This window comes from Mesoplodon bidens (assembly GCF_964165515.1).
Source record: "Mesoplodon bidens genome assembly, contig: HAP1_SCAFFOLD_164, whole genome shotgun sequence".
Lineage (NCBI taxonomy): Eukaryota > Metazoa > Chordata > Mammalia > Artiodactyla > Ziphiidae > Mesoplodon > Mesoplodon bidens.
Window position 1 is genome coordinate 138936 of NW_027671188.1, and position 25998 is coordinate 164933.

The following is a 25998-nucleotide window of genomic DNA, read 5'->3' on the forward strand; positions in this document are numbered from 1 at the left end:
GCATGCGGGCTCAGTAGTTGTGGCTCACGGGCTTAGTTGCTCTGTGGCATGTGAGATCTTCCTGGACCAGGGATCGAACCTGTGTCCCCTGTGTTGGCAGGCAGATTCTTAACCACTGTGCCACCAGAGAAGCCCTTCTCCTTCACTTTTAAAGGATAATTTTTCAGCATTCCGAATTCTAGATTGGTAGGATTTTTTCTTTCAACAGTCTAAATATTTCACTACTCTCTCCTTGCTTGCATGGTTTCTGAGGAGAAGTTAGATGTAATTCTTATCCTTCCTCCTCTATAAATAAGGTGTTTATTCCCACAGGCTTCTTTCATGATTTTTTTTTCCTTTATCTTTGATATTTCATATTCCTGAAGGTTGAATATGATATGCCTAGGTGTAGTTTCTGGCATTTATTCTGCTTGGTCTTGGAGCTTCCTGGATCTGTGGTTTGGTGTCTGATGTTAATTTTGGAAAACTCTGGGTCATTATACCTCAAATACTGCTTCTTTTTCGCTCTCTCTTCTTCTCGTATCTCCATTATGTGTATGCTGCATCTTTTGTCATTATCTCACAGTCTTGGATATTCTGGGGTGTGTTTTTTTTTACCCATTTTTTTCTCCTTGCTTTTCAGCTTTGGTAGCTTCTATTGCTGTAGCCTCAAGCTCAGAGATTGTTTCCTCAGCAATGTCCAGTGTAGTAATGAGGCCATCAGAGGCATCCTTCATTTCTGTTACAGTGTTTTTGATCTCTGGCATTACCTTTTGATTCTTTCTACTTTACATCTCATTCATTACATTACCCATCTATTATTTCATGGCCTCCTTTTTTCATTAAACTCTTAGTATATTAACTATAGTTTAAAAAAAAAAAATCCTGGTCTGATAATTCCAGTATTCCTGCCATATCTGACAGGTTTTAGTGCTTCTTTATTCTGTGCAAACTGTGTTTTTTGCCTTTGAGTATGCCTTGTAATTTTTTGTTGCAAGGCAGACGTAATCTACTAAATAAAAGGAACAGCAGTAAATAGGCCTTTAGTGATATAGAAATGAGGTATGGGGGAAGGAAGACCATTCCATAGTCCTATGATAAGGTGTCACTCTTTTAGTGAGCCTTTGCCTCTGGACTAAGAACTTTACACCACATGCTTCTTAGTTTCCCCCCACCTCCTTGGGTGCGACAGGATGGTTAGAATGGGCTGGAGCTGGTTTTCTTCCCTCAAGTAGTTTAAGCTCTGATAAAATCCCAGCAACTTTGACTCCGGTAAAATAGCATCTCATAGATCAGGCCTTGTTAAGAAGGTCAGGAATGCTCTGGTGTATTACACAATGGTTCCTTTACCCCAGTCCCCACCAACCCCCCACCCCCGCTGGAAGCACACAGGGAATTTTCTCCAGTGTTCACTGTGAGGGCCTGTTCGAGCTCCTAGAGGTAAGACTCACCAAAGTGTGGAGTCCCTTTTATGACTGGGTCCCCCTAGAGTTTTTAAGAGAGGTCATGCTGAGCCTCCAACAGTTTGTCGCATCCAGTTCAGGATTTCCTCCTGGCATGGAGGTTTCTACTTAAGAGTTTTCTGCGCTGGCAAGTTGTGATTTTCTGTATCCACCTTTTTGTCTCTTTTTACTTGTTAGGATGGAGTGGCGACTTCTAAGTTCCTTACATGCCAAGCTGGAAACCAGAAGTCCCAAATTAATTTTTAATGTTTGTGTCACACAGGAGTTCTAGGTTCTGGATTTTATGGTTGCTTACTTTGGAAAATTTTGCCGTTTAACATTGGCTTTTCAGATGTTTTTGCTTTCTTAAGTTGCTTTTTTTGCTTTGCGTAGGTGGCACAGGAATGGAACAGCTCTCCAAACAAAGAGAAATTCCATCAGTTGCATTTACGAAAATTTCCTGCTGATTATAAAAAATACTGGGAGTTTGTGGGTGAGTTCTTTCTTATGTAACTTGGGCTCTATCATATAATAATTGGAGATTGCTATTTGAGGGAACATAATAAGTGCTTGCATTTTCTGGGATATAGGTTTCCTGAGGTGAATTTGTAAGCTCTTACAAAGAGTATGTTTAAAGTCTTTACTTAATGAGGATAATTACTGGGACAGTTATAAAATTCATGGTTTTAACCATTGTGCTAGCAGAATACCACAGGCCAAAGTGTCCCTAGATGCTGGGCAAGGGAGAGAGAAGGTGAGTGAGGGAGTTTGATTGGCGGGGGCGGAGGGGGTGTTGACATGATCGTGCGTACAGATTCTGAGTAAATCTCTCTGCCGTCTCTGCTCTCACTTCATGAGTTGTCTGGAGCAGGTGTCACAGTTATGTCTTAGTTATAAATAAACCAAGCATTTAGAACCCTTTAAAATAAAAAGTATAAATTCTCCGTCTGTCTCCTTCCCCCTTGCAGTCCATCCCACTCCATAGATTCACTTAAGAAAAAAAGCGTGTACATATATTTGGGGGGGAAGGTATTATATGTTCACTGTAGATTATTCAGATAATATTAGCCAATAGTAAAATAAACATCACTCACAGTTCCCATCATTCAGAGATCATCTTATGAACATAGTATTGTATATCTTACTGCTAGACTTCCTATTCATCTGAGTGAAGGGTGGGTGGGTAGGGTTATTTTACCTAAGTGACTTTTTTCATGTATTTATTCAGCAAATATTTACTGACTTTATACTACCTGATAGTGTATGATTCTAGATGCTAGGTATGTAGCTGTGATGAAAACATAAAATTCCACCTTCGTGAAGCTTACATTTGACTTATTTTCATTTAGTCTATTATAAATGTCTTTTCAGAGATAAATAATAAGAGCATGTTCAGTGTTTGTAGTTATTCCATTGTAAGTGTATTCCATAGTTCTCTTTAACCAGTAATTTCTAGTTAGACATGTACATTACTTATGATTTTTTACTGTTACACTGAATAAATCCCTTTGCTAGATCAAACAGTGTGTGCATTTTAAGACTTTCGGTTCATATTGCCTCTGTCTACCAAAAAGAATACCATTTTCACTTCTGACATAAGAATGTAAGAATGTATCTCTTCTCATTTGCTAGTTTAAACTTATCCCTCAGTTTTATATGGAACATGTATCTCATTTGAAGTTGTAGTTTTTGTCCTCAAATCTTTATTGGTCTTTTATATTCTTGGGGGGGGGGGCGGATAATTGTCTGTTCATGCCTTTTGTCCTTTTTTTATCTCTTAGGGAGGTTATTTTCTTACTTGTATGCATTGTTAATTTTTTTTCAATTTCATTATTTGCTGTTCAGTTTCACATGCACTTTTTGAGGCAGACAATTTTTATCTTCACATGTTCAAAAATACCGTATTTATTTCTTTACTGTTCAGTTGGTTTTAGAAATCAGATAAATACTTCCATATTTTCTTGTAGTAGTTTTATATTTCTTTCTAATATTTAAATCACTGGTTTATCATCCATTTATCTTGATGGTATGATAGAATCACATAGCATTTACTCTTGTGTCTGACTTCTTTCACGTAACATGTCTTCGTAATTCATCAATTTTGTGTGCATCTTTGGTATTTTTTTCATTGCTGTGGTGGTATTTCAATATGTGACTGTGTCACAATTTTACTGTTGATGGACATTTTTATGATTATTATTTTAAAGAAGTTTTTTTTGTCAGTGCCATGCAGCTTGTGGGATCTTAGTTCCCCGACCAGGGATTGAACCCGGGCCACAGCAGTGAAAGCGCCGAGTCCTAACCACTGGATCGCCAGAGAACTCCCGTTAATGGACATTTTTTCAGCAGTTTAGGCCTGTGTGTCAGGGCTCTCCAAGTCCATGCCCAAGTTCAGTGATTCGCTAGGAGGACTCACAGGAATTATATTCATGCTCATGGCTGTGACTTACTATGGCAAAAGGATACAAAGCAAAATCAGCAAAGGGAAAAAGGAAACCAGGAGCAAGTTTCCAAGAGTCATTTCCCAGCGAAGTCACACAGGACACACTTAATTTTCCCAGTAGTGGGCTGCGACAACCCATGTGACACATTATCTACCAGGGAAGCTTAGAGACCCAGTGCCTAAAACACCCTCTGCCTAGCCCACATTCATGACTTTCACAAGTAAAGTGGGTGTTTGACATAAGCTGTAGAGAAAAAAATTGGCAAACAGGTAAGGTACAGTGAGCCATTGTCATCAGCAAATGATGAGAGCTGTCTGGAAAACCAAGTTCCCAGATTCCAAGGGGGCCAACCTTGTAAGCAGGCCTTTGTAATGAGAGCAGCCTCAGGCCTTCTTCTACACACAGCATTTTATGAATAATGCTACTATGGTCATTCATGTGTCTCTTCGTGTTATGCGAGGGCATTTTTGTGGAGTCTGTCTCCTGAAGTGGGTCTCAGAGTCTCAGGGTATTATGCATGAGCTTAACATGAGTAGATAATGCCAAGCTAGTCATGCAGAATGACACACCCCACCAGCGTATGGAAGTCACGTTGCTCCATGTCTCTGCCAACACATTTGTGTTGATTGTGCTGTTCATTTTAGCCATTGTAGTGTGTGTGTATTGATGGCCATTTGTGGTTTTATTTTGTAATATCCTGGCTATCAGTGAGATTGAGCACCTTCTCATATATTTAGTAGATGCTCAAGTAACCTCTCTAGGGAAGCACCTATTAAAGACTCTTGTTCATTTTCTGTTAGTTGTCTTTTCCTTACTGATTTGTAGCAAGTTCTTTATGCAATCTGGATATAAACCATCCTCCCACTTTGGCTTGCATTATGTCTCTCTTAGTGATGTCTTTAAAATTCTTATTTTATTCTTGTTTAGACTTTATTTTTTAACATAACAAATGCATCTGTGTATTTTTTATGGTTAATGGTCTGTGCCAAAGGTTTAAGAGACCTTTCCCTGCTGCAGGTCATAAATATATTATCTTAACATCTAGAACAGGTGTCAGCAAACCACAGCTTGCAGATCTACCCTGTATCCTGTTTTTATACTGCCCAAGAGTAAGGTTCTTACATTTTTTTAAGCTTTTGAAGAAAAGATGATGATGAATATGCAACAGACACCATGTGTAGCCTGCAAAGAAAAATCTGGCTCTTTACAGAAAGTTTGCCAATCCCTTTTCTAGAGGCTTCGCTGTTTTGCCGACCTGGAATGGATTTTGTACACGAGTAAGATGTAGGGGCCATGTTTCATTTTTTTTTCCCTAATGGAGATGTAATTACCCCAGTAGTGTTTATTGAAAAGATTATCCTTTCTCCATGGTCTGCAGTGTCATATTTGTTACAAATCTAATGTCCATTTAATGCACTCGCCTTTTTCTGGACTCCTTTCTTCTTTGTTGGATCATTTGCCTACCTTTCTGCCCATATCACATTGCTTAATTTTACTTAATTAAGCTTTATTATAAACATTAATGAGCAAGTCTGCTTACCTTGTTTGGCCTTAAGAGTACGTTGGCTATTCTTGTCCCTTTGCATTACCATGTAAGTTTTAGAGAAAAAAAAGATGTGGACATTTGTTAAGAATTGACATCTTTCTAATACTGATTTGAATACGATACATACTGTCAGTTATTTAGGTTTACTTTCAGTAATGTTTTACAGTTTTCTAGGGAGAGGTTTTGCAGATCATCATTGGTTAGATTTTTTTTCTTTTGGTGTCATAATTATTTAAGTGACTATCTCTAATAGAGATGGACCTAAAAATTCATAGTATTTTTGCTGATAATTCATTATTTTGTTGCTAAAGTATGAACCATGATTTCTTAATATTAGATAGCTAGACAGTGTTCAAGTTTTCCGTTTCCTCATAAAGAACAATTTATTTCAGCCTGCTTGAATTAAGATCCAAGTTAGGTCCACTCACTGACATTGTTAATATGTCTTCTTCAATTACAATTGTCTCCTTCATGGATCCCTCCCGCTTTGTAATTTATTTTTTGAAGAAATTGTGTTGTTGACCCTGTAGAATTACAGGGTCTGTGTCTGTGTCTTGCTGATAGCATCCCCCTGGTGGTGTTTAGTATGTTTTTCAGTCCTTTGTACTTTTTGTAAATTGATAGTTGGATCTAGAGGCTTGATCAGTTTCATTTGACCTAATATTTTTGGCAAAACTAGTTCATAGCTGAGGTTGGTGTGTTCCTTTATCAGGAGGTGCTTGATCTCTAATTTCTCTTTTTGTAATACTTATAACCGTTGATCCTTAATGCCTAGATTAATTATTTTACTAAAGGATACAAAATGGTGATATTTTTATTTGATCATTTCTTCATTTATTTGCTATTGTAGTTCTGTAAAGAAAAAGTGCTCCATTTTATTTGATTACTCAGTAGTATACTTTATAAAGAAGGGTAGAATAAGTATTGATACTTGACTCCTGACCAGTTTTCAAACTAATGACTTAATTCTCTGCAAGTGCTGGGTTGACCAGTGAACTTTAAAAAAATGTTTTCTCGTTATGAACACATGGACTTAAATACACTTGTTTCAAGTCTTTGTAATTGGTTTCTTCAAGTTGGCTCCTGAGCCCTTTAGACAGGCTAGTCTTTGAGAGCTTTCTTGCTACCTGATATAACCGATACCATCTATATGTTTTATCCTGTATGTGAGCTTTCAATTTTCTAAGTAGCCGTAGTATCTTTGGGTAGAAAAAGTTATTTCAAGATCAGTATTGGCATGTTATATGCTGTTTACAAGTAATACATGTAAACATAAGGATACAGAAAGGTTAGAAGAGGAAGATTGGAGAAAGCTACTCATGCAAACCCAACTAAAAGAAACTTGTTTTGCTCTGTTAATACCAGACTAAATAGACTTTACGGCAGAAGAGCATTATTTGAGATTAAAAGCGAGTATTTCACAATGATAGCAAGTTCAGTGAACAGAAGATAGGACCATTTTGAATACCTAATAACATATATAAAGAAAAAACTGATAGAACTAGAGTGTACTCTTTACATATATGTGAGACCTTTGAACCATTCATTTTTTCTTTTCTTTTAGTTTGGAAATTATACGTCAACTTGTACCTCTTTTGCCATTTAGTAGTTTAGGTGAAAACTTAGAGCGTACATGATTCAAAGTTTACAGATTTCATTGATACTTTAAGTGTCTCCATAGATAAGGCAAAATCTTAAAAAACTTTAACCCTGTTTATCTGTTCCACTTTGTATATTATTATTGTTACGTATTTTAACTCTATATTTTAAACTGCGTTATACATACAGTTGGTCCTCTGTATTTGCGGGATTTGCGTCATCGGATTCAAGCGTGGATTGAAAATATTCAGGGAAAAAAAATTCCAGAAAAACATGTTTGCTATGCACCAGCACCTATTTACATACCACTTATGTTGGATTTACAACTATGTCCATAGCGTTTGCATTGGATTAGGTATTATAAGTAATCTAGAGATGATTTAAAGTGTACTGGAGGATGTGCGTGGGTTATATGCAAATACTATGCCGTTTTACATAAGGGACATGAGCATCTGAGGATTTTGGTGCCTGCGGGAGTCCTAGAACCAATTCAAGGACTGTACTCTGTGTAGTGCCTTGTGCAGCCCTTTTTTGTTTGTTTGTTGATTCTAGTAGTTCATGTATTCTCTCCTGGTGCTTTGCTTATTTCTAATATGTTGGTCATTGTCTTTGGAAAGCTATTTAAAAAATAATCAGGGGCCTAGGATGATAGGATGTCCTCTTCCAGAGAGGATTTTTCTTTGCTTCTGCCAGGATTCTGGGAGTACTAGCAATGTGGGATCATCTTAATCCGGCTTAAAGGATTGAGCTTTCCTGAAGTACTCGGGTGAATTGAAGCTGCCTTCATTGTTGGGTGTAGTCCTTCATGGTCCCTACCTGAAGCTTGAGGGCTACCAGGATGCCTACTTTATCTATGCAGGCCCTGGACTCCAGTTTTTGTCTCTTTTTTTTGTACAAGGCTATCCCAGGTACTGCTCAAATTCCTGGCTGCCACTCCCTGAAGAGTTCAGATGTTTCTAGGGAAAATACTGGGCTGACCCTTACGGATCTCCACCTTCTTCTGGATCTCAACAGAGTGATTCTTCATTGTTGTATTTGCTCTCTGATGCCTTCAAATAGACATTTCTTACATGATGCATTTTTAAAATTCTTTTTTGACTTAGTAGTTCAGTCTACTTAATCCTAGTACTTCGTGCTTTGGTTCAGTATGTTGCTGCTGGATTTGGCAGTTGGTACTGAACTTTTTTTAATTTTAGAGCTTGCTCTGTTTTCCCAGCCCCATTTATTTTACTACTGTCCTTTCCCCCTTGTTTGAAATGCCACTAGTAGGCTCAAAATTCTTACGTGTACATGGATCTGTTTCCAGATTTTCTCTCGGGATTTTGAAAGCAGGGCACAAAAGTGAAAATTCCTTGATTAAAAACTAAGGTAAACTTCAAGGAAAAGAAATGTATTAGCTACTTTTGAATATTATGACTTCATCTATTTTGGCTTTGTAGCAGGTTTTAAGAAGACTTTTATAATGCTATGTGATCAATATTTGTCAATGCTGACTAGCTTAGACTATCATTTTGAAGTATGTACAAAGTCCGCTAGTGCTGTATACTTGCTTGAACTTAGTACAAGCGTTTAATATCCTTTAATCTCATGTAAAATAATTCTGTTAGAATAAATGCTGGCTTCTTCTTGTGTTATAGTTTATCTTGAGGAATGTGAACTAGCTAAACAGCTTCATCCAAAGGAAAATGATTTGGTGTTTTTGGTTCCTGAAAGAGTAAATGGAGAGAAGAAGGATATAGAGAGACATCGCCTGCAAGTTCCCCGTGAACATTACTGTGGCTATGTTCATACGTTCCGCCGCACTTCAGTCAGTAAGTACCTAATGAGACATGGAAGAGAAATCTGTCAGCAGCTCATCTTTTCATCTCCCTCTAAATTAGGCTTTACTAGCCATGTATTTGCTATACATTTACCAGCCCTCTATTTGCTGTCCATTTACCAGATGTATGTTTGCTCTATGTTTACCAGACTGTATTTGCTAGGTTGATTACTTACCATTCAGAGTCCTCTTTTAGTTTTTCTAGACTCAGCTGGAAAAGGCCCAGCACGTATTGCTTTAGACTTAGGATTTTAAAGCTTTCTTTTGTAATGTCTTCTCCTTCTAGTAAATTCCTTCATCTGTCAGTGTGTTTGTTATAAAACAGACAGTTTGCAAACCATCTGTTTGTTAAATCACATTCCAGCCTTGGTTTGGGGGCTAATTATTGATGAGCAGACCAAACACAGAACTAATTGTAAGGCAACTGGAGGGGTTTACTGTTTCATCACTCCCATCCATTGTGGTGTAGGGACTTCTCTCCCTAAGGTAGCATAACAAAAATAATGTTAGCTTGAATTTAAGGACTACTGACTGTGTGCCAGCCAGTGTGCCCTGTCCTTCCTGTACACATTTATCATCTTTTCCCAGAGCCCTGCAAAGCAGAATGGTTTGTTCCCTGCTCATTGGGAAATCAGAGTTCAGGGATGTTAAGTAACATATCCAAAGGCATCCTTACTATTAAACACTCGGTCCAGAATTGAAACCTAATTTTGTTTGACTACGAAGTCCACATGCTTGATATATGCCAAGCTGCCTTTTTGACATTGCTGCTCTCTTAGTCTCTGTTACGGGAAGAGAATATGTGATCATTATTCCTTCCCCTTTTTGTATCATACCTTAAAAATAGCAACAAAGCTCTTAGAGTTTAACATCGTGCCGCATCCTAACTGGTGTGCCATGTCCACTATTGTGTGGTCAGAGCTCAGTTCTTTGTGCAAGATGCGTTGAGCACCAGGGATATCTAGCTTCATCTGTGCTTTCAACTCTTACAAGTGGTTACATTTGCCAAAGTTCTGTTTCTAAGATTTAGCAATGGTTTCTGTCTCCTTCCCGGAACTCCTCATGCATCCAACTACCTGACATCTCCATTTGGAGATTATTAGACATTTCAAACCTACTCCAAAAGGAAGCACTTGATTTACTGCCTGACATCTGCTGTTGCTCTGGTTTTTCCCCACTCAGCATGTGGGACCTCCATCCCATTCTTCCAGTTGCTCAGCCCAAAACCTCAGAGTCATCCTCGAGTCCTGCTTTCCCTCGCACGCTCCATCTAATGCATCAGGAAGTCCTGTCGGATCTTCCTTGGCCATATATCCTACATCCAAGTGCCACCTCTCCTGCTGCCTCCTGGCCCACGTGACCATTCACTTTTACCTAGATTTTAGCCTCTTAAGTTGTCTTCTTGTGCTTTTTCCATTGCAGTTTATTCTTCATTCGCGATAAGTGATTCTTTTAATGTGTGACTTAGCGTGTGTCACTTACCTGCGCGGAGCTGTCCCGTGCTCTTGACCTGACTCAGAGTCATGTTCAGAGTGGTTAACTGCAGAGCCCTCTGAAGTGTAGCTGCATTTACCATCTTGGTCTTCTAGCTCGCTTCTCCCTGCTTTTCCTTCTAGCCATTCTGGACTTCTCCCTGTTGTGAAAATAATCCAGGCACCTTGCTGCCCCATTGTCTTTGCAGTTGCTGATTCTCTGCCTGTAACCCACTTTCCCCGGTTACGGGCATGGCTCACTCACTTAATGCCATGGCTCTGCTCAAATATCATATCAGGAAAACCTCCCCTGACTCTCCTGTCTACAACAACACTCCCTCACAACCCTCATCACTTCCTCATCCCCCTTCTCGGCTTTCTTCCTAGCACTTACCATCACCTGACATGTTTATTTGCTTATCTGCCCCCTTCTTCTAAAAAATAAGCCTCCAGAGGACAGGAATGTTGCCTGGTTCTTAGGAGGCAGTCAGTAGATACTTACTGAGAAAATTATTTAAATGATGTATAAAAAACATGTTACAGGGCTTCCCTGGTGGCGCAGCAGTTGAGAGTCCGCCTGCCGATGCAGGGGACGTGGGTTCGTGCCCCGGTCTGAGAAGACCCCACGTGCCACAGAGCGGCTAGGCCCGTGAGCCATGGCCGCTGAGCCTGCGTGTCCGGAGCCTGTGCTCTGCAACGGGAGAGGCCACAACATTGAGAGAGGGCTGCATACCACAAAAAAAAAAGTTACAAAACACCTTGTTCTGAATAACCTTTTTAACTGGACACTGTTATTCACTGGTAACTGAAATTGCTTTTTCTCCTTCTTGATAATAGTGCGTAATGGGAAATCTGAGTGTTCCCTTTCCATCCAGACTCAACATAATTTACCAGTCAATTTAAATGAATTCGTGAAATGTCTTGTAATCAGCTCTCTGGTGACTACACAGAGGAAGTTGAAAGCCATGTCTTTGCTGAGTGGTCGGAACCAACTGGCCAGAGCCGTTCTGAATCCAAACCCCATGGACTTCTGTACAAAAGATTTACTAACTACAGCATCTGAGAGAATTGTGAGTGACAGTCATTTGATAACAGGGAAAGTCAGAACATTTCATGTCAAGATGTTAAAGCATGTTATTTTTATCTGTCACACATTCCCTGTTGTCTACAACAAAGACATAGTCACCATGTGTGCCCAGTGACGTTTTTAGTGCTTAGTTTTCTTTAATATTGCAAAGTAGTTCTTTGCGTTAAGTTAGTCAGCTTACCTCAGGAAAAAAGGTAGAGTCCAAAAAGGAATTGAAAACATGCTTGCAGAGCAGCATTAAAATGTGAGGTGAACATCCTACTTAACTGTTTGTTAGGTAATTAAATACAGGAGTAAGAGGAGGTTTAATGGAATGACTTTTGCATTTGAATGATCAGTGGATCATTGACTGGTACTGTTGTCAGTGTGACGACGAAGTTGTGATTTTTGTGTGAACACATATTTCTCATTGTTGTAAGAGTTGGGTGTAAGTTCCAGGAAATTAACACAGAGACAGGCGGAAGGAAAGGAATGTTATTTGAACCCCTGTCTTGTGTTAGGACTTTCATATGCATTTTCTCAGTCAGTTCCCACCCTCTAAGGAATCCCAGATTTAATGATTGTCAAAGCCTGAAGCCCAGAGAGGTTAGGAGTTTAGAGACCTAGCGTTTGAGTGAAACTGAGGTGTAGACTCAGATCTGACCCCAAATCCCTGTTGTTTTGACTGTATCACTTGTGTTAGGAAAGGAAGTCTTGGAATGTTTTTACTGTCTAAAGAGAGGATTGACTAAAATGGGAAGAACCACGGAATAAAAAGAAGAAAAGTACAAAACAGTTTATTGTGATCATCTTTATAAGAATCACAAATAAAAATATAGTTGTTGTGGTTGTAGGTGGACTGAGGCCTGTAGACTCATCAGTAGCTCTTTCCAGTAGTGAAAGTGGTTCTTAGATTAAGGGTCATTTTGGGGTTTTGCCTGATCATCACCAAAGCTTCTGTCTGACAAAGGTCAGCAGCAGTTCAAACAGATGTCTTCCACTCTCTCGCTCTCCTGTGCCATCCCAGGAAGAACCGCTCGTTCTCACTAGTGTCTTTTGTATAGATTGCCTACCTAAAAGATTTCAATGAAGACCAAAAGAAAGCGATAGAAACTGCATATGCCATGGTGAAACACTCCCCAGCAGTTGCCAAGATCTGTCTGATTCATGGACCACCCGGGACAGGAAAATCAAAAACCATTGTGGGCCTCCTGTACCGCCTACTGACAGAGGTAGAGTGTGCACGAGGGCATCTGTGCCCTTAATTGAGTATGTTGTTTTACTTTAACGTGTAAATAAGTACTAAAGTGTGTTTTTCCCTTCACTTCTGTGTATCTTTTTGATACTGTGTGGAACTATATCAGATAAAGCGGTAGCAGAGGTAGAGAAGGTTATAAGAAATAAAAGGAACAGAAAATGTTATCTTGTGTGAAACTAATTCTATGGGCTAGAATAGTGGTCTTCGGGCTTTATTATAGGTCACGGCTAATCCCAGGAGACAATCTTGAATGTATTCCTGGGTTACATTTTGGATTGAACATTGAATAAAATAAGTGGATAGTAAGGTAAGGCTCAGAGAAGTTAGATTTTATGCCAGAGTAATTTTTTTTTTTTTTTCGGGCACACCATGCGGCATGTGGGATCTTAGTTCCCCGACCAGGGATCAAACCTGGGCCCTTGGCAGTAAGAGCACTGCGTCCTAACCACTCGTTGGCCAGGGAATTCCCGGCCAGAGTAATTTTTTAACATCAGTGTAAGATGTAGGTGCTTTTATTTACTTTTAACTATTTATTAGGGGAACTTTCAAATATATGTGACAGTAGAGAAGAACTATAACACTGCACAATAGAGCTTATCAGTATTGTTTGTTTTTTTTTGTTTGTTTGTTTATTTGTTGCAAATTGTCGAACCAGAAGAGGGGGCATTCAGATGAGAACTCCAATGCCAAAATCAAACAAAACCGTGTCCTTGTGTGTGCACCTTCCAATACAGCTGTTGATGAACTTACGAAAAAAATTATGCTTGAATTCAACGAGAAGTGTAAAGACAAGAAGAATCCTTTAGGTATGATACTTATGTGGGCTTTTCATTTGTTTTTGTTTTCAGTGTTTAGTGTGGTAACTTTGAATGACAAAGAGCAAGCCAGTTCTGGTCATTTTTTCTACTTGAGGCTGTGGCCCATGTGTACTTACTGCTTTGTTTACTGAATATTTTGGAGCATTTATTCTGTGCCAGGCCCTGTGCCGTTTGAAACACCTTAGAGCAGCCCTTGATTCAGTTGTGTAGGGGTTAGGGAAGACTTTTAGAGGAAATGATATCTAAGATGAAACTTGGAAGAGCAATGAGGAAGTGAAGTGGGGAGAGGACTCTGGTGGAACTTACTGTACATAAAAAGGACCAGAAGCCAGAGAACCGTGGATGGTTCAGTCTAGCTAGAATATAACGAGGTCCACCAAGGCAAGGGCTTTTAAAAATGTGTTCATTGTAGTAACCCCCGTGCCTGGAACAGTGCCTGGCACTCAGTTGGGACTTAGTAGATGTTTAGTGACACAAAAGCTAGAGCAGTCATCACTTATGGTTACCGAGTGCTCACTATGTGTCAGTACTCAGAGTAATCCTCTGAGCCATGCAATAAATAACCTATCTACATTTTATAGGCGGAGAAGCTGAGGAGTTGAGATGTAAAGTATACCACAGGGACAAGTCTTTTCAGTACAGTTGACAGATTGAAGAGCATTGCCACCGAGGATTCGGAATGCTTGAGCGAATGTGTAAAGTCATTTCTGTGCCCTTAACCTTAACACCTCCTCTCACACCAGCCATCCTGAGTGGCGTGGTTATGGCTCTGGGTCGGGCTGCTCTTCTAAGCACATGTATCTCGTCTTCCCTAAGCAAATTTTATTTTCCTTGATGTTACCTGGCAGTGACCTAAATCAGTTAAGATTCAATTAGGCTTCAAATAATAGACACTCCAACTACAGTGGCTTAACTATGATAGAAGTTTATTTCCTGCTTACTCAGAAGCCCAGAGATGGGCAGCTGAGGGATGATACTGGCGTGATGACTCTACTTCCGAGTCTTCAGAGACCTAGGGTCTTTCTACCTTGTTGCTGCACTACGTGGGACCCCCCCACTCCTTAGTGCACCTCATGGTCAGAAACAGCTGCTCCAGCACCAGTAGTCCCATCTAGCAAGTGCAAGGAAAAAGGGACAGATATACTAGCTGTGCTTTAAGGAAAGTTCTGAGACGCTGCCAGTAGCACCTCTGCTTATTTCCTTTTGGCCAGAACTCAGTCCCGTGGCCACACCAGCTGCAGGAGCAGCCAGGATGTGTCGTCTGTCTTCGCAGGGATCACACATATTTCCCCTTTTATTGCACATGTATTAGCTACATCTAGAGGTCATTTGCCTTTAAAACTGAAAATGCATTGTGAACGGCAACTTTTCTACTCACCATTATGTTTGTGAGAACTACGACTTTATGTATCGCTGTATATGGATACGGTCATTCATGTTAACTGCTATAGGGTGTCTCATCTATGAGTGCACAGTTCATTCGTTATCCATTGATAGAAATGTAAGTTCTTTCCCTTTTTTTTTTTTTGTTATTTCAAACTTAATTCCTGTACTTGTGCCTGTTTCTCCAGTGCAGGATGAAAACGTTTACTGCCGTGACTGAGTTGTATTGTGTTGTACTGTACAGCAGCTGAAGGGAGTACACTGGAGTACTGTGTTCTTACTCACGTCTCCTGAGTATTCATACAGGCTGCTAGGGCAGTGCTTTCACACTGTGGCTTGTGACCAGTTAGTGGATTGTGAAATCAGTTTAGGGAGATCAGAACCAGCATACTTACACAAGATAAGATAGAACAGAAGAGAACAGAAAAGATTAGAGTGTAGGTAGTGAGGGGTAAAGTATTGTTTTGTGAAACCTGTTTTATTGGTGAGGTATGAGTGTACTGGCTTTCAATGTGAAGTGTACCTCATACTATAGATCACGGTCAAAAGAGTTTATAAAAACACTGGTCTAGTGTATATATACCTAGAAATGAGAATGCTGGGTTGAAGGATTTGTGCTGATTCTAGATAGTGCCCGGTTCTGCTCCAAAGTAGTTGTATCAAATTATACAACCGAGAACAGTTCCCGTGTGGTTTTCACTTTCCTTTCCCTGAGGGAGGGTAATAAGCCCTTTTTCAGGTGTGGGCTGACAACACGAGAAGGCTGGGACGAAGGTGGCACAAGTGTAGTGTCTAGGTTGGATTTTTAATATTTTTGTTAGAGAGAAAATGACATCTCTTGTCAGTAAAGACGGCTTTTTTCTTCTTATTCAGTACTTTCATTTTTGCTTCTTTTCACTATGTCCAGTGGTCCTGGGTGTCCTTTACAGAAATACCTTGGACATCTCACCATTAAGTGTGATGTTTGTTCCTGGGGTTTGGTATATACGCTTTTATCAGGTTAAAAAAGTCCCCACCTAATTAGAGTTTTTTAATGAATGGGTGTTGAATTTTACTGCATGCAGTATTTTTTCCTTCATATACCCCTCCCCCTCACCATATGGCAGTGCAAGCACAGAGTCCTAACCAGGGAATTCTGCTTTTCTTTTCTTTCTTTCTTTCATTCTTTCTTTTCTTTCTTTTCCTTTCCTTTTTTTTTTTTTTGTGTGTGGTACGCTGGCCTCTCACTGTTGTGGCCTCTCCCGTTGCAGAGCACAGGGTCTGGACGCGCAGGCTCAGTGGCCATGGCTCCCGGGCCTAGCCGCTCCACGGCATATGGGATCTTCCCGGACTGGGGCACAAACCTCTGTCCCCTGCATCGGCAGGCAGACTCTCAACCACTGCGCAACCAGGGAAGCCCCTTTTCTTTTCTTTCTTTTCTTCTTTCTTTCCATACCCCGAGGCTTAAGGGATCTGAGTTCCCCGACCAGGGTTTGAAACCAGGCCCATGGCAGTGAAAGTGCCGAGTCCTAACCACTGGACTGCCAGGGAATTCCCTACAATGCTTTACTAATTTGAAAATACCTTTGATTCCTAGAATAAGGTCTGCTTGGTTGTGTACTATTATTTTTTTACCACATTGCTGGATTGCTATTGATTTTTTTAACTGACGGCAGCCTATAATTTTTCTTTGTCATATCTTTGGTTTTAGTATTGAAGTTATACAGACTTTAAAAATGAAGTTATACAGGGCTTCCCTGGTGCCGTAGTGGTTGAGAGTCTGCCTGCCGATGCAGAGGACATGTGTTCGTGCCCTGGTCCGGGAGGATCCCACGTGCCACAGAGAGGCTGGGCCCATAAGCCATGGCGGCTGAGCCTGTGCGTCTGGAGCCTGTGCTCCACAATGGGAGAGGCCAGAGCAGTAAGAGGCCCGTGAACCACAAAAAAAAAAAAAAAAAAAAAAAAGAATTTATACAGACATTTATTTGGGATGTTTCATATATGACAGGGAATTACCTGTTACTTGAAGGTTAATTTGTTTTTAGTGTTGTTTTTTGGGGGGCTTCTTGTTTGTTTGTTTTTTGTCTGTTTTTTGACAGATGGGTAAGTTTCTGTGTGCTGAATGTCTTTAATTGTTGGTTTATTCAAGTTTTCTACATTTGAGTGAGTTTTGCTAATTCATATTATTCAAGAAAAATCTCCACTTCACCTTAGGTTTTCAAATATATTGGTATAACATTGTTCACTGTATTCTCATTTTTAAAATCTCAACTGTATTTTGGTTGGGTCACCTTTGTCATTCTCTGTATTATGTGTTTAGGCTCTAAGTCCACATGTGGCATGGGCCTATAGTTGGAAAGTCCTAGAAGAGAGTTTTTTTTCCCAGCTAAGCCCAGGCCAAGATAGATTCATGTCGTTTTCATCCCTCCACCTCTTCCATGCCCTCTTGCTTTCTAGTGGACGTTAAAATCCAAGCCCCCATTATACAATTTCTATATGTTGATTGGAATGGTAGTTTTGCTGATGTAGATATTTGTCAAACTCTGTAGAACTAAGGATTTTTAAATCTCTGCATTTGATTGTATGTAAATGAAAAAACAAACACCTAAGCATCTAGAGAGTGACCAGCCCTCACCCTGTTCCCTCCAGGGAAGCCACAGCAGCTCAGGGGCTTTCACCTCTGTTTTTCACCTTTCTCTTTGTTTTTGGCCCCTAGGAATTTCTCTTACATCCTTCTGAGCTCACCCTGCAATTTAAAGGATGTCTGTTTTAATTTCTGGAGCATTTTTAGATGCTTATAGTGGCTATAAATCTCATCCACCTTTCTGGTAGAAACACAAGTTAGCAATTTTGACACCTTCAAGTAAATGTTGGTCAGAGAAGATGGCTTCAAATTTTAGAAGAATGAGCTGAACTAGGAACAAAAATATGTGTGAACAGCTGTATAATGAGTTCATTTATTCATTCAGTGTATGTTTATTGTACTTACGTGCCAGCTGCGGTTCTAGGCTGTGACCAAAACAAAACCTGGTTCTTATGGGACTTGGATTCAGTGGAAGGAGATAGCAAACAAGTATGTGATGTGTCAGATTGGGATAAGTGCTAATAAACGCTGCATGATTGCTATAGTTTAGTAGTTCAGTGAAGCAGTGGGAGACTTTTAGATTAAATAATATCTGAAATGTGCTAACCTAAAATTAAAATGTGGTTAATAAACCAGTTAAATGATGCTGACAGTTTTTGGAATTACCATATTCCAGAATTTCCAGCATCTTGTGTCCCTTAGATCCTGGAGTGGCATTGTGATGTGGAACAGTGTTTCAAAACCGTGGTTCTCAGTATTCTGCAGAAAAGCATTTGATGGTCCTGTAAGATTCTGTTTGGGGAATTCAGACCTGCATTAATAGAGAAAAGTCTTCATCTTCGAAATATCCTATGGTCAAGAAATTTGTTTTATTTTCACTCGCCATTTCCCAAATACATTTTACCATGGAGTGATGTATAGAACATAGTTTGAGAAGCATTAGTGTAATAGAATCTCAACTCTGCAGTGTACTGCTTGTGCAACCTCAGTAGCTTTTATTAGGTGGAAATAAATTCTTGCCTTATAGGATTCTTATGAAGCAAATCTAAAAGAATGTGTGTGGAACCTCTAGCGCAGTTCCAGGTATTTGGTTGATTAATAGTTCATGTTAGCTCCTTTCTCTGATTGTTAATATATTTGCTTAGAAATAATTATTATGTACAGAAATTGACAGCATTCTTATTAACCTCTAAGTGTGACTTCTATCAACAGGAAACTGTGGAGATATAAATTTAGTACGTCTAGGTCCAGAAAAGTGTATTAATACTGAGGTCCTAAAATTCAGTTTGGAGAGCCAAGTTAACCACAGAATGAGTAAGTACTGAATAAAGGTATATATAAATTGATTTCTGTTTCTTTTTGTATGGTAGAAAATGGCATGGGCATTAAAGGTAATTTGGAGACCCTAGAAGTAGTCTAGTTTTGAAAGCTAGTTTTTCTTCTCATTTGTATGCATATGTGTGTATTTGTTAGAATCAACAGCTTTTTATCTTTTTTTTAAAGAAAAAGACTTACCTTCTCATATTCATGAGATTCACAGAAGAAAGGAATTTCTAGATCATCAACTAGCTGAACTTTCTCGCCAGCGTGCTTTATGCCGAGGTGGAAGGGAACTACAGGTATCTAAACATGTCTTGATCAGTGTTTTTTAAAAGCTCATAGATAAACTAGTTGGTGAGTATTTGATGCCATTCTTTCATTGTGGAATAGCATAATTTGTGTACAAAAATGTACACAGAGATGGTATGCCTTACATTAGGGGTTAAACTTTTTTTAAAAGAACAAGATAGTAAATATTTCAGACTTTGCAGGCCACGTGCAGTCTGTTTTAGCCACTGAACGCCACTGTTAATAGCATGAAGGCAGAGTAGATAACACGTAAGTGATGCCCCAAGGGTTGGCCTGCTTAAGCAGAAAGCGTACCTGCAGTACTCTGAACAGAACTGAATCATACACACTATTAAGAATTTATTGGACTTCCCTGGTGGTCCAGTGGTTAAGAATCTGCACTTACACTGAAGGGAGCTCAGGTTCGATCCCTGCTCAGGGAACCCTAGTTCCTCATGAGCATCCCTCATGCTGCACAGGGTGGCCACAAAAAATAAAAGAATTTATCAAATTAGCACCTACTGATTGAAGCATGGGGTGCTGGTTGTCGGGTTGCTGGACAATGAGCTGATGTTTAAAAACAGACCACAAGAGAAAGCGAAATAGAGAAGTTTATTTTCACAGGTCTTGAGGGAGGTATAAGGCATGTCTCGTGGGGCATGACAGGCAGGTCAAGGGAGAGTGCAGACAGAGAGAGGCAGGCCCTGGCGCACATGTCATTATCAGAGTCCATGCGTGGAGTACTTTGGGGTTCCCAGGCTAGGGCTGGATTGGCCAATTTTAACTGAAAGAGCAGGGTTTTGGTAAGTAGCTTAGAGGGTCTCTTATCTAAAGGGCATATAAGGGGAAGGCACTGGATGGCAGAGGAGACTGTTGATCACAAGAGCTTATGTTGGCTGGTGGGCCGGTGACTCCACGGGCTGCCATCTAGGGCGTGCATGTGTGTGAAGGGGCCTAGTGTTAGTTTGGGGTCTCTGCAGGCTGCTTGGCCAAACAAAATGGATGCCAGGGCATCAGTACCATGGAGTAGCTTAGCTAAACTCTGACACACAGCAATACAGAAAGACTGGTATAGAGAAAACACACTGGGTGAATCAGTTTTTCATTGGTAAAGTACTGGCTCACCCTTTTGAAATGTGAGGCAGTCCATTGGAAAGCATTTTAAAATGCTTAATTTAATTTTAATGATGGCATTCTGATTTTTTCCAGAGGCAAGAATTAGATGAAAAAATGGCCAAAGTTTCACAAGAAAGGCAGGAGCTTTCTTCTAAAATTAAAGAGGTAAGTAGTTCACGTGTAGCACTTTACTGGTATTACTTTTTCTTTTTTAAAATTATGAAATAGTTCAGACAACCTGTGGTCTTTTCTCAATTACATTTAAAAATTTGGGGGAATTCCCTGGCTGTCCAGTGGTTAGGACTCTGCTTCCATTGCAGGGGGTGTGGGTGTGATTCCTGGTCAGGGAACTAGATCCCATGTGCTGCAACTAAGAGCCCGCATGCTACAACTAAAAGATCCCTCATGCTGCAACTAAAAGATCCCACACGCTGCCGGGAAGATCCCACATGCCACAACTAAGACCCAGCGTAGCCAAATAAATAAATAAATAAGTAACTATTTGAAGATACAGGAAAAAAAAAATACACATCTGAATTCAGGTAGAGTGACAGTGGCTGGGATGTGGCCCAAGAAATATAAGCACCTTTTTTCTCAGTTTTTGGCTGAAAGCATACACTCCTTTTACTTGTTTCTGATCACAAAAAATCCTTCTATAACATGTATAACTTTTCCCAGTTTTCTTTGGATATAAAAATATCAACTAACATTTATATTGGTCAAAGCTAGAATGAGCCAGGTGTGTACCCCATCACCAGCATGCAGCCCTTAATGAAATGAATTGGCGGTCAGGGAAAGAGAGGGTAATACTCAACCGGTAATGGTATTTGTATTTTTGAGCTGTGGTTTTCCTCTTGAATGTATTATTGACCTTCTCTGTGTGGCTAAATAAATATAATTGAACTTAATGTGTATTTCCACTAGCAGTTTGTTTATTTAAATCAAAAGTTATGTGGAAAGCTTTTTATTAAAACTTTAAGCTGAGCCCAAAATTAATCTTCCCACATTTAAGGATGAAGTCCATGTTTACCTGTATTATGGTTTTTGCCGCTGATCACATTGTTCTGTGGGCCATTAAATTAATTGTCCTTGGCAGTTTTACTCATTAGATAGCTGAGAGGAGAGGTATGTGACAGTTAACATGTGAGCACCAGAAGGCCACAGTTGCCACCCTCTCTTCACATACATGCCTTGGCCTCCATGGTTGAATCTATCACATGTTCAGGGATGATTCACGACAGCTTTTTCAGGAGGGGAGATAGGCTACCTGAATCTATGATGAGAGTACTAGTTTATTAATTTGAACACTGAATGATATGCATTGTGAGGTGTCATTCATACTGTTAGTCTCCATCACAGTTTATTCCATTATAGTCTGGACCAAGGTTGTTGGATTCCACTGTGGAACTAGAATGCTTGTCAGTTTCACAGGCGTTTTTGTTGGTACTATCCCTTATAAAAGAACAATATTACATACTTAAAAACTAACAGCAAAGTGTATGTTCAGGCTTAGTTCTGATCCTGGTTTTACTCAGATAATTGCTTCACAACTCAGTAGAATTACTTAATCTTTGCTTATTCTGATACCTTCCCTCATACGTCAGGCTGTAAGAATTGTAATCCACTTCGACCAAATTAAACCTGAATAAATTTTTCTTAATGTGCTTATTATTAACTCATGTTCTGAGATTAGACTCCACTGCAAAGTGTTCTTTCTGGTGGCTTCTGATTATCTTGAATGTTTCTTCTCTTTTCTAGGCTTGAGGTTCCTACCTAACATTTACTAGACATTATTCTGCCACATAATAAGTGTAGTTAAGAATTTATATACAACTGAATGTTGATGAACTTTTATTCTCTTAGGTTCAAGGATGCCCACAAAAGACACAGAACATCATCATCTTAGAGTCCCACATCATCTGCTGCACACTGAGCACGAGTGGTGGTTTGCTGCTCGAGGCTGCTTTCCGTGGGCAAGGGGGTGTCCCCTTTAGTTGTGTCATTGTTGATGAGGTCAGTAAGCAGTCGGCCATACAGCTTTGCTAGGAGTAAGGAGTAAGTCTTAGATGAAGAGTGGCTGCCGAGATGTTGACAAAGTGGTCTTTGCATCTGATTTTGACCTGCCATTACATATGTATTCTCTTATGTTGAAATACGCTGCTAATGACCCACCACGATGAAAATTGCTTTTTCAGTATCGGGACTGTAGTCTTAGCGATTCCTGATTGTTCTTCATAAAATCCCTCCCAAGGATTATTCTAGCTCCTGCTTGGGATATCTCTGGTTACCTTTTTTTTTTTTTTTTGTTGCGGTACGTGGCCCTCTCACTGTTGTGGCCTCTCCCGTTGTGGTGCACAGTCTCTGGACGCACAGGCTCAGCGGCCATGGCTCATGGGCCCAGCTGCTCCGCGGCATGTGGGATCTTCCCGGACCGGGGCACGAGCCCGTGTCCCCTGCATCGGCAGGCGGACTCTCAACCACTGCGCCACCAGGGAAGCCCTCTGGTGACCTTTTGAAGCATTTTTAATATAACTCTGGACAGCTCTGAGCCACCGTATTTTCAGCTAACATCTTTATTTCTACTTCATTCATTGAGCAAACATTTATTGGGTACCTACTGTTTGCCAGAATGTAGAGCCAGAAGACAAAAGAGATGGAAAATGAGGTACAGAGAACCCATCCAGGAGATCCAAGATCCAGTATTCACCAAAACGAAGGAATAGAAAAGGTGGAAGTGATGAAATAATTGAAGGAAATGCCATTGAATTGAAAAGAAGCTTGAGTCTTGCAACTGAAGCGGCCTACTGAGGAGCAAGGAAGAGAGAGGGGGTGGGGCACACAGACACACAGTCCCCCCAGGCATGTGCCCAGCAGGGACAAAGAAGACAAACTGGGGACATGACATGGCCCTTCTTGCTTATGGGCTGCTTCCCAGGTGGTAGTGGCACCTGAGTGGTGGCTGACTTCAAAACGTGTGTGGGTCTCTTTCCCCCGCTTCGGCATTTAGAATGTTTTTGTTGTTTTGTTTTCTAACCAAAGGAAGTTCTTATTTTTGATCTTTGGTGCAGAAGGAGAAAGTGTATGTTTCTGAATGGTTAGGACACTTGTGAATTGGATAGACTGTATATGGATAAATAAATAATAGAGATAATTCTGATTATGTCTCCATTCTGTACTCTCTTACCAAGGCCGGACAGTCTTGTGAAGTTGAAACTCTTACTCCACTCATACATCGTTGCAACAAGCTCATCCTTGTAGGAGATCCTAAGCAGCTCCCTCCCACAGTCATTTCTATGGTATGTTTTTTCACATTCGTGTTGCTTTAAAGTGGTAGGGGCTTGTTTGGGTTTTTTTTTTTTTTTTTGGGCGGCGGGGCGGTCTTTCTTGGATCATCATCTCTTATTTGCAAGGATAAATAGGGAATGGCTGAGAAAAGAGAACCACTGTTGAGAGCCTTCATAGTGAAAGTCTCCGGAAATGTTCCTTTGTTCATAATGTGCTTATGTGTGTGTGACAGGAGCAGTGTGAGTGTCACAGACCAGAAGTTTAGGAGGAGGATGTCCCATGTGCAGTGGGCTGTTCCTTTGGGAAAGGCAGTGTGCAGCTGTTCTAAGGGCTGTATCTGATTTATTTTAGTAACATAAACACCAAAACAATAATAATAGAAAAACTTTAAAAGCAGGGAATAGAATCCAACCTCCTGATTTATCTTTCAATATGTGCAAATTTGAGGAAAACAGTATAAAGAGAAATTATTCTTACAGTAACGTTTTCAATTTTAGGATTCTGTATCCTATAGCACAGGAAAATGCCGGTGTCCCTCACATCCTCTGAAAGGGAAGGTGGTGAAAGGAAAGAGGTTGTGGGCTGTGCTTGTGGGAAGATGAGCACCAAAGTTGTGGTTCCCTTCACTTCGTTTCTTAAATCTCACTAAAGATGGCTCCTAGAAATGCACAGCAGAATCAGGATTCAGATGTTTTGGGTAATCTTCATAGGTCTAGATGACGGTTTTGAAGTTTAATGAAATTTGAGCATTTTACTGATACATAGATTATTTGTACAAATATAGAGTAGTGGCTGCATAAACTGTCCCAGAGAACAGACCATTTTCACAGCATTTCTGTTACGTTATGGAAAGAAAGCAGGTTTTTTTGGTTAGTATTGTTTTTGACTTTGGAATCATCAAAATGATAGTGCAGTTCTTTGACGTCTGAACACTCGTGCGTGACTGTTCAAGGGAGTAGCCTAGGAGCGCCCATGTCCCTGAGTGAAAACCTTGTCCATAGGACAGAGCTGCTGTGGGGGGTTCTGCTTGTGGAGACCTAGGAGGAGCCAGCTCTGCCCTGCATTCCTTGAATAGTTGCAGTATTTCAGAAACCTACTGATTTAACTTCCTGAAGGGCCTTAGCACGTGGTTAGTGAAAAGGGTTGTCGATAGGCCTCAACTTCACTGTCTCCTTTGGTGATTGATTAAAAACAGCAGAAATGAGAAAAATCCATTTGGGCTTTTCTTATTGTTGCAAAAATAATAGAGGCTTATTGAGAAGATTCAGAAAATAATTACAAAGTTAATTTTCTCAGCATGCCTTTCTAACCCTAGGGATAAGTACTATGAACAGTTTAGTGAGTATTTGAACAGTTTGTGGGCATGTGTGTGTTGACTTTTTTTCAGTCTGTGTTCATTGAGTGCCAGGCTAATTCAAGCACTGTTTTTAAGTTCTGGCGTCATGACAGTGACGAAAATTGACAAAAATCCCTGACCTCTGGCTTCCCTGGTGGCACAGTGGTTGAGAGTCCGCCTGCCGATGCAGGGGACACGGGTTCGTGTCCCAGTCCGGGAAGATCCCACAAGCCACGGAGCGGCTGAGCCATGACTGCTGAGGCTGCGTGTGCGGAGCCTGTGCTCCGCAGCGGGAGAGGCCACAACAGTGAGAGGCCCGCATACCACAAAGAGAAAAAAAAATCCTCGCCCTCATGAAGCTGACATTCTAGTGGGTAACAGACAGTAAATAAGTTACTAGATTCAGAATGTCAGATGGCTATAGGGAATGTATAAATTTGTGTATATGTATGTAGGTTTTTTTTTTTTAATTTATGGCTGTGTTGGATCTTCGTTTCTGTGTGAGGGCTTTCTCTAGTTGTGGCAAGTGTGGGCCACTCCACATCACGGTGCGCGGGCCTTTCACTATCGCGGCCTCTCTTGTTGCGGAGCACAGGCTCCAGACGCGCAGGCTCAGTAATTGTGGCTCATGGGGCCAGCTGCTCCGTGGCATGTGGGATCTTCCCAGACCAGGGCTCGAACCCTTGGGTCCTGCATTGGCAGGCAGACTCTCAACCACTGTGCCACCAGGGAAGCCCTGTATGTAGGTTTTGACCTTGTTTAAAGGTGGAAGAATCAGTCTGTACCAAATTACCTTTTTTTCCAGTCAGTAAATAGATCAGGGATATATGTTCATGTCAAAACATAAAAATCTCCATCATTTTGTAGGATGGACTCAGTTTTTTTTTCTGGAAGTAGATGTGTTACCTCATATAAACCTCTTTCTTTTTTCACAGAGTGAAATAAATGAGGTTTTTTAGCTAACTTGAATAGATAAACTTTGGGGGGTATAGATGAAATTGCCAAATGTCTACTAAAAATATTCTCTTTAATTATACAAACCTATTTAATATCACATATGTAAATAATCACATATATAACTAATATAAATAAGAAGTAACGCCTGTTTTCTCCACTCTGATAGTTTGTGAAACAGGTTTATTAAAACTTTGCACATACATCTTCAACGCTCATATTGTCAACGTCACTCATAAAGATTGCATCATCCTAGTGGGTTTTCCAGAGCACATTTTTTGCTTCTAGATTATTTAAGACGTAATACTTT

General features: G+C 40.3%; 1 protein-coding gene across 1 annotated transcript in view; it reads left to right on the forward strand.

The window, feature by feature from the left end:
• Nucleotides 1-25998, forward strand: part of LOC308611706 (putative helicase senataxin) — a 61738-nt gene that overhangs the window by 23285 nt on the left and 12455 nt on the right. Inside the window, exons 9-18 of the mRNA XM_081260386.1 lie at nucleotides 1815-1914; nucleotides 8648-8821; nucleotides 11139-11371; nucleotides 12432-12599; nucleotides 13281-13431; nucleotides 18602-18703; nucleotides 18893-19008; nucleotides 20207-20278; nucleotides 21977-22126; nucleotides 23302-23409. Coding sequence (XP_081116512.1) covers nucleotides 1815-1914; nucleotides 8648-8821; nucleotides 11139-11371; nucleotides 12432-12599; nucleotides 13281-13431; nucleotides 18602-18703; nucleotides 18893-19008; nucleotides 20207-20278; nucleotides 21977-22126; nucleotides 23302-23409 — 1374 coding nt within the window. The remainder of the gene's footprint in view (nucleotides 1-1814; nucleotides 1915-8647; nucleotides 8822-11138; nucleotides 11372-12431; nucleotides 12600-13280; nucleotides 13432-18601; nucleotides 18704-18892; nucleotides 19009-20206; nucleotides 20279-21976; nucleotides 22127-23301; nucleotides 23410-25998) is intronic.